Here is a 17,479-nt window from a genome sequence, read left to right on the forward strand (position 1 = left end):
AACTGGGGTGCTGGTCAAAGGGTCCAGAGTAGGGGTGGCTGGAGCCAGCGTTTGGAAGGAGCAAGGAGAGGAGTTAGAGTGGGTCCTCAAGTTTTGGTAAAGATGGTGTTCAAATTATTACTACGACTGGACTAGACTAATACAAGGGTTCAATCCATTGTGCCAGTTTCTTCCAGCGGGATAACCACGGGAGCCAATGAGCTGGAGCCAAGTGGGAGAGTCCGCCTCCAAGGGATTAAAAGCTATCCTTTCACCCGCCGATCTGGCTTCATTCCTTTCGTTGATTGGTTGAGACTACCAATCTGTCGCGGAAGCATAGCGTTGAGGCCAATTGACGTGGCGTTGCTAGGCGTGCTGCATCCGTGAGGCGGGAGCCAGGCCGCTAGCGAATTTCCTGATTGGCTCTGGTCCGCGGGTTGCTGGGGAGAGGTGGGCGGGAGTCCGTCCCTAGGGCAGGCGCTGATTGGTTGAGGTGAGAGCACCTATCCTTCCGATGATTCGGCTCTTCTCTGCTCAGTCTCAGCGCAGCGTTTGCACTCGTCTTTTGAGTCGCAGCTGCTGGCCCCTCGCTGATCAGGAGCCAGCGTCTCTCGCCCGCCCACCGCCCCGTTGCCTCTGGGAGGAAGCGAGAGGGAGGACGCTTGCGGGTTTGTTGTCGCTTCTTGTCCCCCACCCAGGAGAGCTGAGCCTCGGCCCAGTCGGTCGCTTGCCACCCCTCGTAGCCGTTACCCGCGGGCCTCCACAGCCGCCGGCCGGGAGAGGCACGCGTCATGGCCTCCGGAGCTGAGTGAGTGTGTGCGCGCGCCCGCTCGCTCGGGTGCGCGCACCGGGGGACCCACCGCTCTGGGTAGGCCCGGCGGGGCTTGGCTGTGGGCGCGTCTAAAAGGTGGAGACGGGGAAGGAGGGAGAGAAGGAGAGGAACGGAGCGAGTAAGGGGCCACGGGCCCGAGAGGGCCTGACCGCAGCCCCGCGCGCCTCCTAGGTGGGGCCAGCGTTGGCCTGGGTCGGGGCCTGGGCCGGATGGTGCTGTGTCATGTAGGCCCCGGCCGGCTTGATTGGCGCCCTCGGAACGGCGGTCCCTGCCTAGAGAGGACTCGGGGCCCACTTTACCGCAGTGGAGCCCTAGGGTCGTGGGGCGCCCACCTGCCATTCTGCCCACCACCCGCTGAAGGCCTGTGGTCCCCGGAGGGAGCAGGCCCCGAGCGCCCGACACCCTGGCTGGGCCCGGTGGGCGTGGACTTTGGGCCACGTGAAGGCCTTAGGCGCCCGGAGACTGGCGGAGGCCGGAACGGGGAAGGCCGGGCGAGCTCCGGGAAGCCGGGTCCGCCTGGCCAATGGTTGGCATCCTTCGCGACCAGAGGCGCGTGGGGCTGTTAGGGAGAGGGAGGTCCATAGCTTTTTCGTTTCTGGTCTTCCTACTTAAGGCTTGTTACTCCTGTGAGAAAAGTTTAGTCAGTTTTCCTTGATTTTGCGAAATGGGGGCGAGGAGAAGCAGCTTTCGATTCTCAGTTTGTATTTTGTGGGCCTTCCTAGTTTTCTGCTTTTCTTGGTGTGAAGGTCAAATTTCCTTAACTAGAATACACGCTCTGCTTTCCCCAAGGTGCTGTGTAGAGAAATCCTAAGCCCTCCACCCATTTAGTAAAGCATCAGTTAAAACCTGGCCACCTCTGCCAGTTGAATTTAGAATCAATAACTTTAGGTAGTCGGGGAGTGGGGTGGAAAAAGGCACAGCAATCTTATGGAAACTCTTCAATGCAAATCACTTCCTGACTTGAAGAGAATTTATAGAGTTGGGTTCCTTTTTTTTCAAGTTTCTGAATCGAGATGAAGTATTATTGGGTGCCTGTTTGAAAAGACTACTTATTAATACTAAAAATATTCTCTTAGGTTATCCAGTCAGTCTTCTGTTTTAAAGACTAAAAATTAAAATCCAGAATTCTTAGAACCTGGCATCATACATAAATGGTTTCTAACCTCTAGGTCATCTTGATTACTCTTACCTGAATTCCCTCCAAGTTCCCTGTGGCCCAATTGGGTTTCTGCAGGGGCCTGACTCATGCAGAAGACAATGGGGGGTGTCTTCAAAGAGCCTCCAGGACTGCTGTTGGCCCATGATCATACTGAATTCTCTCTTTTATTTATTTATCTATTTTCTTATTAAAGTATCATTGATAAACCATCTTATGAAGGTTTCACATGAGCAACATTGTGGTTACTGCATTCACCTATATTATCAAGTTCCCACCACATGCCCTATTGCAGTCACTGTCCATCAGCGTAGTAAGATACTATAGAGACACTATCTGCCTTCTCTGTGCTATACTGCCTTCCCTGAATTCTCTCTTTTAGAAGTTACTTCCTTTGATCTCAGTAGATGTATGCGGAAGGAAGAGCATACCAATCCAGTGCCAGAGTCAGGAATGGTAGGCAGATTGGAAGTTTTCCTAGACTAGCTTGGGGTTAGAATACAAACTGTGATGATTAGAGAAACATTGGGTATTTTACTTCTCTCTAGCTCGTCCTATCGTCAAATAGAAAGCTGGGCAGCCCTTGGAGGGAATTTCAGTGCTTGGGGGAGAGGCAGAGTCAATGGTTTAAATTGCCCTCATCTGTCACATTGACCATGTTTGCCCTCAAAGGTGTTGGTAAGCATTGGAAAAGTCTGCTTACTTTGCAGCATTGTGCCCAGACTGCCACACTTGGGTTGGGGGGAAGCACGCTTAAGCTGAGGAAACTCTACTCTTAGAAACTAGTTTAAAAGTGCAACCTATGTGAAGAGGATTAGCAGAAAGCTTACAACATTGTTAGATGAATGGGATTTGTATTTCTGTTGGTGTATCAGGACCAAAAGATGTAAAAACCCTCTAACTTGCTAGCTGCTATTGTGTAGCATAAGCATCCTTTTCTAATAGGAATACTGTTTTATTGACTGATGTATCCTAGAACAGTACCTGGTATATACTTGTTAATTTGTTTGTTAAATAATTCATTGAAAAGGTTCTCAGGAATAGTTGACTGTCTAGTTAGTGAAAGCTGGAAATGAACTGGGTAAGAAATTGGTGTTGGGTGAATGATCTTACTTAGCTTCTAGGAAATGATAGAAGTTGTTTAGAGTTTTAAATGAATTTAGACTCAGGTAATCTTGATTTAGGTGAGAGGGATTAGGTCTGCCCTGTGCCTCAGCATTTCTTGGTTTTGACTTTTTGAACAAACTCCATGGAGTTGTGTGTCTTTGGAGAGATTACCATCTTTGGAACGTGAGCCTCATTCTGAAGGTTCTCGATCTGTTACTGTTTTTTTGTTTTGTTCTCAAATACAGTGTCTTTTATGTTTGACATTTCTGTGATACATAGAATACTCTGGAGTTCAGCATGTTTGGCCAGTAAGAAGGGTAGTGCTAATGATTCTGCATCACTGTCCCCAGGCTTGCTTGGTGGGACTTGGGGCCTCCCTGAGCCTTACAGGAAGTTTTCTTGGCCGCTTCATTCTGCAAGAAGATTAGCAAAGAAAGAGCTTGTGCTTTGTTAACTCAGTGCTAATCATTAATACTCAGTGACCATTAATATCATGTGACAGGTATTGTGTTCAACGTTTTGTATTCATTACCTCACTTAAGAAAATAACCTTCTGAGACAGGTACTACTATGTCCCCCAGTTTGCAGATGAGGACATCAACATCCAGAGAGGTTAATAACTTGCCCAAGATCACAGTTAGGCAGTGACAGGGTTGGAATTCTGACCCAGCAGGTCTGATTACAGAGCCCCTTCTCTTAGTCACTATTCTGTACTAAGACTATTTTAATTTCTCTAATTGCTACTTAGCTTTCACTTCTGTTTTGTCTTCTTAAGCTATAGTTCCCTGACCCTAGGGCAAAAATCACTTGGGGCATTACAGCTAGGATACCAGTGCTCAGAATAACTAAAGAGCTGATGGAATGGGAATTGTATAACATGCTAGATAGGACTCTTCATGGTTTTGGCTGAATTTCCTTCATCCGAGCTTTATGATGTAGGGACAGCTTCATCTATCCCCTATTTCTTATTCTAAGTGTGAGTTTTAGAGACTGGTAGGGTCTCTGGAGCTGGAGTATGTAAGTGGGACTGACTTTATTTTCTCTTTCTAGTTCAAAAGGTGATGACTTATCAACAGCTATTCTTAAACAGAAGAACCGTCCCAATCGGTTAATTGTTGATGAAGCCATTAATGAGGACAACAGTGTGGTGTCCTTGTCCCAGGTAAGTTAGGTCCACAGTCCCAGTCTTGCCTCATTATACTTAACCTGAGAGCTTCTTTTCTTATTTTCCTTGCAGTGACCACAGGTAGAGTGGGGTATACTGGGAATCCCAACCTCCAGGGCTGCTGCTTACCCTCTGGTCCAGTGACCCCCAAAGGCCTTAACTTTCTTTTCTCAGCCCAAGATGGATGAGTTGCAGTTGTTCCGAGGTGACACAGTGTTGCTGAAAGGAAAGAAGAGGCGGGAAGCTGTGTGCATTGTGCTTTCTGATGACACGTGTTCTGATGAGAAGATTCGAATGAATAGAGTTGTCCGGAATAATCTTCGAGTACACCTAGGGGATGTCATCAGGTGTGTGGGGGGTTCTTGGCTCCTCAGGGATGGGAGGCCAGAGATAGCCTTCATTACAGGCAGGATCCCCACAAAGGCCTGGGTAGCTGCAGATATCTGAAGCCTTCTAGCCTTGGGAAGACTTAGGTGTCAGGGTTATCTTTAGGTTTTGGTCCTGACTCCCTGTGACTTCAAAATCTGCCTTTGCATGATCTTTGGGGCAAGTTGGCATTTCTCTGATTTTCTTGTTGCCTTTATTTTTTTCTACCAGTGGTATAATTTATCACACCTTAGACCCTGATTTAGGATGCCATTTGAGGTAATGCTTCTGCCAAATAACCTCACTGCTATGTTGGATTGATGGCTGATGTTGGGGCTGGAATGAGGTGGAAGTGTGTGGGCATAGGAGATGGACTCCTTGTAGGTCTTTTTAAGGTCTTTAGTCTAAGAGTGAGGCATAGTTTGAGCCGGACATAGGACAACTCCAGTCTGAGTGATTTTGGACTTGGGTTAGGCAAGAGTTGTTCCCCATCTTGGAGTAATTACTAGTAGGCGCTACCCACCTGTCACCTGGCCAGGAACATCTCAGGCTCCTGATTCTTTTTCATGCATCTACTTTTCATGTAGCCTTCTTCCTGGAGGTGCTTGGTTACTTTCTTGAGGTGCTCTGACCCTGGCTGAGATTATTTTTACACTTCTATTCCTCTGCGTCTGACACTTGTCAGACTATCGTCTCCCTTTGTAACATTGGGTCACCAGTATTAGCTAGAATGGGTCACCATTGGATATTTCCCACTGAAGACCCTCCCTCACATATTTTGGGGGTTCCTTGTGTGTGAGACTTTTGGCTCACTAATGGGAGTGGGCAGCCCTGTAGCTTCTGGTGGCTCCCCCTGTGCTCCCACCCTGAATATGACTTGTCTCAGTTCTGCTTGGCTGTTTATCTGTCCTCACTCCCACCTTACCTTTCTGCATCTCTTCACCTAAAGCCATCCCTGCCTTTTCTCTTGCACTTGCCATCAGCCTTCTGTGCCAGGTCCTTTTGGACGCCCAGGCTTGGGGCTGCAGTGTGTTTGGTAATGTGGAGTCTGCTTGTCATCCTCAGCATCCAGCCATGCCCTGATGTGAAGTATGGCAAACGTATCCATGTGCTGCCCATCGATGACACGGTGGAAGGCATCACTGGCAATCTCTTCGAGGTATACCTTAAACCATACTTCTTGGAAGCTTATCGACCCATCCGGAAAGGTAAGAGAGAACTCTAGGGACCAAACTTAAGGACGGTTGTTTGTAGGAATACTCGGGAGTAATTCTTGGAGCATCTTTGTCTCACTTGCGTATGTTCATACACATACATTCTGCATGCGTGCTCATGTGTACTCTGTCCTTCCCCATTTCTCTATACACTCCCCCGTACCCATAGTCTCTCATTTCTCCATTTCTACTTCACTTCCTGCTCCAGAGTAAGCCGCCTTCTCTTGTATCTCTGAATGAAGGAGGAGATGGGCCATTTTGGCTATATCACTCTCCAGAGTGTATTTAATATTTAGCATAGCTCTACCTCTACCACTGGTGGTAGTTGTGAAAACTTGTATTACCTGTACCCCAGAAGTCAAAAACCTGATCACTGTCCTCTTGAGTAGGAGAGTACTTTTCAGAGTTTAGCTTAATAAGAGTTACGCTCAATAAGATGAGGGTGGGAAGGAGAAAGGGCAATATCTAGTGAACTTGTCATTCTAGTCCCAGGTTCTTATGAGGAATTCTTACTTGGTCTTGTTGACACCTCTAATTACCTTCTGTTGATTCCTCTCACAGGAGACATTTTCCTTGTTCGGGGTGGAATGCGTGCTGTAGAGTTCAAAGTAGTGGAGACAGATCCCAGTCCATACTGCATTGTTGCTCCAGACACAGTGATCCACTGTGAAGGGGAGCCTATCAAACGAGAGGTGAGTTCTCTCCCTGATTCCAGGACCTGATTTCATGATATTCAGTGGGGCAGTCATGTGGTAGCTATCCAGACTGCTCTTTGGTACTAAGCTTCTTTCCAGAGGTAGGAAACCTCCCAGCTATTTCTGGTCCTTGGTGTTTCTTAGAAACAACCTGACACTTTTTTTAAAGTATCTAGATTGAAACCAAAGAATCTAAGTGGTTGGAGTAATTTTTGGAGAAGTGTTGCTGATGATGGCATCCAGACCTCTGCTCATTCCCAGATTATTCAGCTTCAGGTCTTCAGGGAGCCTTCCCAGTAAGACTAAGGACAGTGTGAAGGGAAAGGCTAGGCTAGAAATCTTTGCCTTGGGGTTTTTAGAATTGTTCTTTGAGGTAAGATCGCCTTAGAGGAGAATCTTCTCATATAGCAGACTTCTGTACTCCAGCCAGGAAGGATTTGGAAAAACATGTGCTGACAGTAGTATTCCTGCTTTCACCTTTTCTTTTGTCTCCTGCATATTCAGGATGAGGAAGAGTCCTTGAACGAAGTAGGCTATGATGACATTGGTGGCTGCAGGAAACAGCTAGCTCAAATAAAGGAGATGGTAGAGCTGCCCTTGAGACATCCTGCCCTCTTTAAGGCAATTGGTGTGAAGGTGAGCATTCTGGACTCTGGGATATAGTCTAGGGTGGTAATTAATGACTCCTCAGTATCTAATCCTAGGGCCCTGTTTTCTTTTTCTTTTTTTAAAAAATTTTTTGTTAAGGTATTATTGATATACACTAACAAAGGTTTCACGTGAAAAAACAATGTGGTTACTATATTTACCCATATTATCAAGTCCCCACCCATACCCCAGTGCAGTAAGATGCCACAGATTCACTCTGCCTTCTCTGTGCTACACTGTCTTCCCCATGATCCCCACACTGCGTGTACTAAACATAATACCCCTCAATCCCCTTCTCCCTCTCTCCCACACCCCTCCCCTTTGGTAACCACTAGTTCATTCTTAGAGTCTCTGAGCCGGCTGCTATTTTCCTTCAGTTTTGCTTCATTGTTATACTCCACAAATGAGGGAAATCATTTCCTAGGGCCCTGTTTTCATACATGACTTTTACTATTGCCTTGGATTCTAAAGGCAATAATGCTTTTTTTAAAAAATCTTGTCAAGGACTCTAAATTCATTAAAGTTACTAATTGTCTAGAAGAAAGCAAGCCAACTTAGTTTTCTATCACGTGTTTCTGTTCTCCTATTATAACCCTTTAAAAATGTAAAAACCATTCATGGACCCTATTACAAACAACTTTCTCCATGTTTTGCCAACCCACTATAGCAATGTTACCCAGTAGAGGGAGAAATTAAGGACATTTGCAAAGTATGAAGAGTCCTGAATCCAAAACATTTGAGAACTGCTGTTTTAGAATGTAACTTCCAATATTTCCATATCTTGGAACACTGAGGATGAAATTATTGCCCCTTTTCCTAGTATGCACCATGCAGATAATTTTATCTTATATATGGGCACTTTAGTGAGTTGCCTATGGATGGGGCCACAGAAAAGACAGTATCAAAGAGGAAAACTTGGTGGTTGGTGGTAAGGAAAAGCACTCCAACTTGATAATCCTAGAGGTTGCGATTTCTGGAGTTAAGTTAGTCTCTGGCAACACTTTATTAGATGACTGAGTTAGTCCTTGACCTTTGTCTAATCAAGCCCTTGGTCTAATGGTCTCTTGTCCCAGATTTTCAAATTTAGCACACAGCAGTTTAGGGTTTCTCTGCCCTTAGTCTTCTATGCAAGTTGTAATCATAAATGTTGACAGCTTTCGAGCAATATTTTCTCTGCTGATGAGATGTGAGTATGGTATGAAGTAAACTATCTTCCAGCAGCTGCTGTTGAGGGCTCATTCTTACTGTGTCAGGGTTGATTTCTAACTCTCACCCTCTCTAGATAGAGCCCAATTCCAAGCCATTCTAGGGTGGGCGACATTGGGAGAAGGTGCGAGTCTGAAGCTTTTGACATTCTCTGTGTTGGTCCTCAGCCTCCTCGGGGAATCCTGCTCTATGGACCTCCAGGAACTGGGAAGACCCTGATTGCTCGAGCTGTGGCAAATGAGACCGGAGCTTTTTTCTTCTTGATCAATGGTATGACACTTTGTTCAGCTTTTGTTTGGCTGGAGCCAACTTGGAGCTGAGCATGAACAAGTCTCCTGAGCTGAAGAATTCATGGATGCACTGACTTGCACACATGCCCTTGTTTATTCTTTAACATCTTTCTTTTGCTGGGGTACATTACAGACAGATATGCAACAAGGGGAAGGTATTTTACTCTGGGGCCCCCCTGATGTATCCCCACCTAAGGAAGATTGTAGGCAGGCTAATGAATGACATTTAGGGGGAGCAAATTAGAGTGAGAACTCAAAAAGTCTATGCTTATTTATTCAAGAGCGTTTGGGAGAAGATTGGCTGAGATAACTGGCTCTTTGAAAATATTTAGCTGGTGAGGTCTAGCTGGTGTGCTCTTTTTCCTGATCTGGCCAGAGGTCCCAGAGCATCTGCTGTCATCTTTACACTTTCAGCTTGAGTGTGAGATAAATATACTGAGTCTCTTGGCTTCTCTCCAGCCTGGCGTGGTGGCTATCCTGGGATAATGCTTGGTAGAAGCTGTGAGAGTAGGCAGAGGTTACCACATTCTCACCCAGGACCTATCTCTGGGCTGTAGGCAAACATGATAACTAATTTCTCCTGGGTTTGAAGAAGGATGTAGCTTTGTCATTGCCTCAATTTTGTATCTTTTCAGGTCCTGAGATCATGAGCAAGTTAGCTGGTGAGTCTGAGAGCAACCTTCGTAAAGCCTTTGAGGAGGCTGAGAAGAATGCTCCTGCTATCATCTTCATTGATGAGCTGGATGCCATTGCCCCCAAAAGAGAGAAAGTAGGAACTTACCTGATGGGATAATGGGGGTTGAAAGGTCCTAACTTCTCTTGTGACCAGAAAGTCTGTCCCTACAGACCCACGGGGAGGTGGAGCGGCGTATCGTGTCACAGTTGTTGACCCTCATGGATGGCCTAAAGCAGAGAGCGCATGTGATTGTTATGGCGGCAACCAACAGACCCAACAGCATTGATCCAGCCCTTCGGCGGTTTGGTAAGGATTTCAAATTTCTCAACCCTACCCTTGCTCACAGAAATATTTTAACTTTACTGGGTTTAATCTCTGGTCCCATGTCTGTCCTTGATCAAAGTCAACTTATGAGGATTTCTTGAAGCTCTGTAGTGATAAGGCCCAGGAATCTGGGCCTTTCTTTTTATCCCATGTCTTAATCTAGGGTGACCAGCCTTCCCTGGTTTGCCTGAGACTAGTGTTTCCCAGGACATGGGACTTTGATTGCTAACAGCAGGACAGTCCTGGGTGGACTAGGATCGTTGGTTACCTTAGGTCCTTTAAAAATCAGAAATGAGCCCTATGTTCTCCTACTGTCCCACAGGTCGCTTCGACAGGGAGGTAGATATTGGAATCCCTGATGCTACAGGACGCTTGGAAATTCTTCAGATCCATACCAAGAACATGAAGCTGGCAGATGATGTGGACCTGGAACAGGTGGAGGGGTGATGAGGGTTGGCCAGGAGTTATGATATCTGTTTCTGGGCAGTTGGAGAGAACTGGCCATGGATATAAGTTTAATAGGTGAGGAGATTGATTTTGATTCTGGGTCAAGTGAAAGGAAATGATCTGAGATTGAATCCAGGACACTGGAATTGGTATGCTTCTCAGTTGGTACTGCATTAGATAAGCCAGAATTTTGGATGCAGCTTTATTTTCAGGCCCTAGCCAAGGCTTGAATGCTTAAAACCCAACCAGTGAAAGGTCTTCTTGTATGTGTTCAGGGATTTGGGAAGACCCAAAGATGGGAGTCAGGAGAAGGGGCTGGGATTCTGTTGTCACTGAGCCTCCTAAGGTAGGTAGGTTTTAGAGACAGGATAGTAAGTAAATCTTCTATCTGCAGGTAGCCAATGAGACTCATGGGCATGTGGGTGCCGACTTAGCAGCCCTCTGCTCAGAGGCTGCTCTGCAGGCCATCCGTAAGAAGATGGACCTCATTGACCTAGAGGATGAAACCATCGATGCTGAGGTCATGAACTCCCTGGCAGTTACTATGGATGACTTCCGGGTAAGAACCACACCCATGTCTGAGATACACATATGCACTTTGATCTCTCCCCTGGCAAGTCTGATGCCCAGTTTTTCTTCCCTTTTTAGTGGGCCCTAAGCCAGAGCAACCCATCAGCACTGCGGGAAACTGTGGTGGAAGTGCCGCAGGTGACCTGGGAAGATATTGGGGGCCTGGAGGATGTCAAACGTGAGCTGCAGGAGCTGGTCCAGGTAGGGTGGATTGGTCTGGAGTGAGTCACTGCCTAAGTACACTAATTGAGCTGGGTGGTCTTGAGGTGGTGTCATATTCATTGCAGGAATTATGGGAGCATAATTCAGGACTTGCCTTTCTCAGGTTGGATGCACCAAGTAGCCTGCGCCTTGGGAACCTAGGTCTTAGACCACGGGGTGGTTGGTGGAGATCTTCTTTTTGGTTTGGTTTCTTTCTAACTGAGGGGGGTAACCCTGAACCCTCTTCCCTTTTCTTCCTAGTATCCTGTGGAGCACCCAGACAAATTCCTCAAGTTTGGCATGACACCCTCCAAGGGAGTGCTGTTCTATGGACCTCCTGGATGTGGGAAAACCTTGCTGGCCAAAGCTATTGCTAATGAGTGCCAGGCCAACTTCATCTCTATCAAGGGTCCTGAGCTGCTTACCATGTGGTTTGGGGAGTCCGAGGCCAATGTCAGGGAAATCTTTGACAAGGTGAGCTGCAGGTGGCTGGGCTGGTGGCAAGGCAGGGATGGAGGCTGTTTCTGTGGGAGAGTTAAAACCATCTCATTCTGGCACCTCAGCTGGGGCAATGAAGGTCACTTTATTTTCCTTTCCTTCTCAGGTCTGAGAGACCCAATTGTGCTAATGCTTGAGTCCATCTGTCCATCCCACAGGCCCGCCAAGCTGCCCCCTGTGTACTGTTCTTTGATGAGCTGGATTCAATTGCCAAGGCCCGTGGTGGTAATATTGGAGATGGTGGTGGGGCTGCTGACCGAGTCATCAACCAGATCCTGACAGAAATGGATGGCATGTCCACAAAAAAGAATGTGTTTATCATTGGCGCTACCAACCGGCCTGACATCATTGATCCTGCCATCCTGCGACCTGGTCGCCTTGATCAGCTCATCTACATCCCACTTCCTGATGAGAAGTCCCGTGTTGCCATCCTCAAGGCGAACCTGCGCAAGTCCCCAGTTGCCAAGGCAAGTGCAGGGTCATGGGCTGTGAGGACTTGTATTAGTGTGGAGCGCTCTGGTTCCTGGGCAAGATTCCATTGGGGATTTCTTGGGTTAGGCCTATGAAGGGAAGATGGAAATTTTGAAGGTATTAGGATGACCCACAGTTGGGAATAAAATAGGCTGGCAAAAGATGGGACAAACTGGCATTGAGAGTGCTTGGGTGGCTTCAAGGTCAATGTACCATGGGAGGAGAGGCTAAATACTAAGATAGCTCTGTTGCTTCTCTTAGGATGTGGATTTGGAGTTCCTGGCTAAGATGACTAATGGCTTCTCTGGCGCTGACCTGACAGAGATTTGCCAACGTGCTTGCAAACTGGCCATCCGGGAATCTATCGAGAGTGAGATTAGGCGAGAACGGGAGAGGCAGACCAACCCATCAGCCATGGTGAGTCTGCATCCATTCTCCAGGTGTGCCAGTCATGGGGAGCCAGAGGATAGTCTCCACCATGTTCCTAGAGTATTAAGGAGTATAAGGTTTTGGAAAGACCATCTGAGTGAGATGTTTAGCAAGGTAACAAGAATGCTTAGGGTTAACGCTTTTAGTCTGGAATTACAAAGGCTGAGAAGAGATGGTCAGACTCCATGAGGGAAATAAAAATATGGTTGTGCAGATAAATAAGTTGAGTAGGGCTTAGAATCTAGGATCCATGGACCTGAAACTAAATGAAAAAAATTTGGTGTGTGTGTAAGTTCTATAAAGATAGGGGCTCTAGTGTATCATCTTGCTTGTTTCTCACTGTATCATGGCACCATGTTAGAGACTTAATAAATAAGTGAAGGAAAAACTGTCTTAACCTTTTGGTGGGGGTCTGTGACATCCCTCCTCTGTGATAAAAAGCTTAGAAACTACTAATACATTAATCTTAGGGAGCAATCTCGTAAGTCAAGCAAGTGGAAGAGACAGGGTTTGAGCTGGTCTAAAAAGAGTAGAATTCAGATGAAATGGGAAGCCCAAATAGGAAGTAGGGTTGCAGGAATTGGGAAAACCTGGGTAAACTTAGAGGGCATATGTTCCTGGAAGTGAGGCCACTAGGTATGGTGTAATCCAGATGTGGTAAGCACTGAGAGCCGTTGATGCTTTCTTTTTAATATTTAGGTTTATTAAGGTATAATTTATATATTGTAAAACTCACCATTTTTAGGTATACTATTTTTTTGTACTTTTTGACAAATGTGTGGTGGTTACTACCACAGTTGAAAAACAGATACTCCAAAATTTCCTTGTGCCACTTTGGTCAGCTTCTTCCCACTCTAAGCCCCTGGCAGCTACTTTAGTGATTTCTGTCCCTACCAGTTTTGCCTTTTCCATAATGGACTCACAGGTTTTTAAGCAGGGCAGTGACTCAATTCTGGGAAGATTGGCCTGGCAACTTACTCAGGTTGGGTTGGAGAGGCAGGGGGACCAGTAAACCACTGCAGTAATTGGGAGCAGGAAGGCCAGGGAAGGAATCCAGGCTGGGCCTTAATTAACCTTGGTGGTTTGTGTTTACCAACCCTACAGGAGGTAGAAGAGGATGATCCGGTGCCAGAGATCCGCCGAGATCATTTTGAGGAAGCCATGCGCTTTGCTCGCCGTTCTGTTAGCGACAATGACATCCGGAAGTATGAGATGTTTGCTCAGACCCTTCAGCAGAGTCGGGGCTTTGGCAGCTTCAGGTAACTAGGTTACAGTGGGCAGTGCTTAAGTTATTTTGGGGAATTGTACAACCAAGGTAATGGGAGTCCTAAGAAGGCTAAGGGGTAGTTGTGAAAATCCTACACATGCTCTATCATAATCCTCTTTTTTGGCTCTGCTTTTGTGCACACAGATTCCCTTCAGGAAACCAGGGTGGAGCTGGCCCCAGTCAGGGCAGTGGAGGTGGCACAGGTGGCAGTGTGTACACAGAAGACAATGATGATGACCTGTATGGCTAAGCTGATGGCCAGCGTGCAGCGAGCTGGCCTGGCTGGACCTTGTTCCCTCAGGGTGGGGATGCTCACCCAGGAGGGACCAGGAGTGTACCCATGGCCTGCTCCATTCCTCAGTCTGAACAGTTCAGCTATAGTCAGACTCTGGACAGGGGGTTTTTGTTGCAAAAAAAATACAAAAGTAATAAAATAAAAGCGATTTTCATTTGGGAGGCGGAGAGTGAATTACCACCAAGGAAATGGGCCTTGGGCCTACACTATTTCTGTTGTAGTTTGGGGCAGTGCAGGGGACCCTGTGGGTGTGAAGCAAGGCACTGCCACCACTCCCCACAGCAAAGCATCTGCGCTGTACTCAGTGCTGCCCAGGCTCTCCCTCCCTCTTCCTACCCAACCTGGGCAGGAGGGTGAAGGGCTGCAATTGCTGTGTGTTTTATAGAGAGTAGGTTGATTATTTTACATGCTTTTGAGTTAATGTTGGAAAACTAATCACAAGCAGTTTCTAAGCCAAAAATTACATGTTGTAAAAGGACAATAAACGTTGGGTCAAAATGGAGCCTGAGTCCTGGCCCCTGTGCCTGCTTCTTTCCTAGTAAAGGTCTCCCTCACTGCCAAGGCACTCTTCCAAATGTGAAATCCTGGATGTAAGATTGCCCCATCTTCCCTTTCTGATTAACATTGGTATGACCTACTGCCTCACCTCATGTCTGCAGTAACACTGGATAGGGCTACAGTGGAGGGGAGCAGACTGATGGAGCTCCAGATGGGGATAATGTAGTATCCGCTACCTATATTTTATATGGATAGTAAGGCTAGGCTTGCTGAGCAATCTTCCCCTGACCAAGAACTGCATTGGGGTGCCCTCCAAAAAGCTTAAGCCTATGGAAAGATAAAATCTCTGGAGGTGGATATTCTTTTGTTGCATCTAAAAATCCTATTCATGCTGTGGTTGAGGATCACATGATTATGTCCACCTTTATGTAATTTGTATTATATATAAAAAAAGCTTTTTTCTAATACAAAATTGTAATATCGGATGTCTTTTTTTTTTTTTAACATCCTCCCCTACTCACAGATTTTCAAATGATTGCTTACATAGCATTGTCCAAGTATAGAGTATCCTCTTCACTTAAAAGGTGCCAACATAGTCATTTTTTGCTTTTGTGATTAGTAGGGCAATGCCTTACCCAAAGAGGAATATGGGGCAGAGAAAATAACCACTGAGTCAAATTTGTATTGGTCATCCTAGTACTTACACCAGGCTCAGGTCTGGTCTACACAGATAATCTACAAGGGCACAGTTATATTGGCTGGTTAAACTGGGGCATCTCAAACCCATGCTATGAAGTAGATATTTTTGTACTGTTGGGATTTGAGTTGGCTCTCCCTTGTTTTCCATGACCTTTTCTCTACCAGATTCTTTTGTCCTCCTTTGATTTCCCACCATTTAGGTATCCTGATGGCTTAGCCTTCAGCCCTCCACTCTGAACATGGTCACTTTGTCTCTTCCCTATGGGTTGGCAGCCTAACCACAATGAGGGCCAAAGACAAGGTCTTTTGGGGAAAAGACAATTGGTACCTCTGCATCAAGCTATGGGAACAACAGAAGGCAAGTGGTATTTTCCCACAAAATATGTACAGATACTTGTTGATACATAATAGAAATTTGTGTTGGCATAATTGCTTTGCTTCCCTTGTCAAATTTTAGGAAAGTTGGAGCTCTTTAAGATAGATTCTTTAGGAAAAACCAAGAGCAGACTTGAGAGAAGCCTGGTTCTAGTTCCAGCACTTGTGTATTTATAACTGTAGCTTTAAACAAAGTACCTACCTCTTTCTGGGTCTCAAGATTCTAATCTGATAAGACGATTGACAGTGCTCTATATAACTAGAAATCACTGTGAGGGACTATGATTGGCTTACACCTACAGAAGCCTACATACTTAAACAAAGAGGCAAGTTGTATGGGTGGTCCCTCTTTTCCCTTATAGTGTTCACAGAAAGAAACTGAAATGTGACCTTACTGTAGCTGATAACTTCTGTTAAAATAAATGCAGAAGTTAAAATAGATGCCATGATTAGAAGATGGGTTTCTAATCAAGCATATGGCATCAAATATACCCGTGATATAACACAGAAGCAAAAGCAAAGATTTTATGGCATATTGGGATATATTTGGATTTAAGATACTGATCAAAAAGTTGCCCTGGAAGTCTAGTGGTCACACAATGCCCATGAGGAACACAGGTCTGCCAATCGTTAATTCAACTGAACTGTGGCAAATGTTAAGTGGTTTGTTATTAACCCCCAGCTCTACAACCTACTGAGGTCTTGAAAATAAGACTTAAGAATATGAGATTTGGGTTTTTCATCAAGCTCTCCAGAGATGCATAGACTCATTAAATGTCCTTGTTAAGTAGAAACTCAGAATTGCTTTGTCTTTGAGACTTTTTCTGGAGTTTGGAGGGAATAGGTTGGAATAGGAGGGGGAGGGTTCAGGAGGTGGTGTGTTTTTGAATTGGACCCTATAGACAGGTTTGGGCTAAATAAAGCTTAGGAACAGAACAGTGACATTAGAGGAGGCAGGGGAATAAGATGTGCCTTCTACCTGCCTGTTTTTCTCAACCAGATGTACAGAGGGAATACTGTAGAGTGGAAAGAGCACTGGGTTGGGAATGTGGACTTCACAGAACCTCACTTTGAAAGGGCTTGGTAAGCCATGCTGTCAGGAAATGGGTATCAACAAGGCACAAATTGTTACAGGTCTTCAAGGAAGTGGAAACCATACCAAAAAAGAATCAGAGAAGGCTCTGGAGGTAGTCTGGGCTGGTTATTAAAAGGTGTGATACTTTTGACAAGGAGAAGTCGGGACAAGCAGTTTGAGCAAAAGGCATAGAGGTCAGAGAATACACAGCAAGAGTAAGAAACATCAGGTTGACTACCAAGGGAGTCCTGGGGTGGATTTGAAGAAGTCAAACAACATTGTTGAAGGAACTCAAATGCCAGGAGTGACCTTAATGCTAAAGATGTGGGTCCAATTGGGGTTAGGCAGGAAGTGATAGGTTACAGTGCTAGGAAATACACTTTTTCATTTTTTTTGTGGCAAAAACAAAATTCACCTAACAATTTGAAAGCTTAGGTATGATTGTCAACCTCATGTGCATTGTTGTGCATAGACAATTCACTTTTTTTTCCATTGGCAGTTCACCTGTAAAAACCCTTTTATTTTTATAGAAGCAGTCGTGTGCATTGTAGAAAAATACAAGCAAATTTTAAAAATTAATATTCCCAATAACCAGAGATCATCAGCTTTTGTTCCTATCTTTGTGAATCTTTGTCAGTGTGTATAAATGTGTTCATACATGTTATATTTTTAAAATGAGAGCCTGTCACTTTTTTTTAGTCAATAATCTCTGCCTTGCCCTTTCAGTAAGTTTTCATTTAATCTCATACTCAAGAGTTTCCATATTCAGAGTTTCTCAAGTGATCCAAATGTGTCATGACATGAATATGTCATAATGCACAACTGTTCTGACAAAATCAACATCCAGTCTGGGACCACAGGATGCATCTGTTAAGTTCTTTACTTTTATGACATGTGAAGAGACTGGGTTAGTTGACCTCCAGAGAGTTGTAGCCATGTGAAGGATGGATTAGAAGGAATAGAGCAACCATATGGTGAGAAATGATGACTAAACTA

The 17,479-nt window shown here is 45.5% G+C and overlaps 2 protein-coding genes across 2 annotated transcripts in view; both read left to right on the plus strand.

Annotated features, from left to right (window-relative positions):
* Positions 1–504: 504 nt before the first annotated feature.
* VCP (valosin containing protein) lies at positions 505–14,338 on the plus strand. Its single transcript, XM_017671971.3, has 17 exons — positions 505–787; positions 4,125–4,236; positions 4,414–4,586; positions 5,671–5,813; positions 6,381–6,511; positions 7,019–7,150; positions 8,536–8,638; positions 9,294–9,427; positions 9,505–9,640; positions 9,981–10,093; positions 10,500–10,664; positions 10,754–10,876; positions 11,138–11,350; positions 11,533–11,841; positions 12,107–12,262; positions 13,379–13,533; positions 13,686–14,338. Exons 1-17 carry the CDS (start codon positions 771–773, stop codon positions 13,789–13,791), a joined length of 2,421 nt encoding a protein of 806 aa, XP_017527460.1. The 5' UTR covers positions 505–770; the 3' UTR covers positions 13,792–14,338.
* Positions 14,339–14,544: 206 nt separating this feature from the next.
* SPATA31F3 (SPATA31 subfamily F member 3) overlaps positions 14,545–17,479 on the plus strand; it is a 167,675-nt gene continuing 164,740 nt past the window's right edge. Inside the window, exon 1 of the mRNA XM_073228019.1 lies at positions 14,545–17,457. The gene's annotated coding sequence lies outside the window, so the exon portion shown is untranslated. The remainder of the gene's footprint in view (positions 17,458–17,479) is intronic.

Source organism: Manis javanica, chromosome 2 (genome assembly GCF_040802235.1).
Source record: "Manis javanica isolate MJ-LG chromosome 2, MJ_LKY, whole genome shotgun sequence".
Classification (NCBI taxonomy): Eukaryota; Metazoa; Chordata; class Mammalia; order Pholidota; family Manidae; genus Manis; species Manis javanica.

Bases quoted from the DNA above. Each gene is read 5' to 3' on its own strand.
- VCP (XM_017671971.3), top strand. The intron at 4,237-4,413 runs GTAAGTTAGGTC...TTCTTTTCTCAG, and splicing joins GTGTGGTGTCCTTGTCCCAG to CCCAAGATGGATGAGTTGCA. The intron at 5,814-6,380 runs GTAAGAGAGAAC...TTCCTCTCACAG, and splicing joins TTATCGACCCATCCGGAAAG to GAGACATTTTCCTTGTTCGG.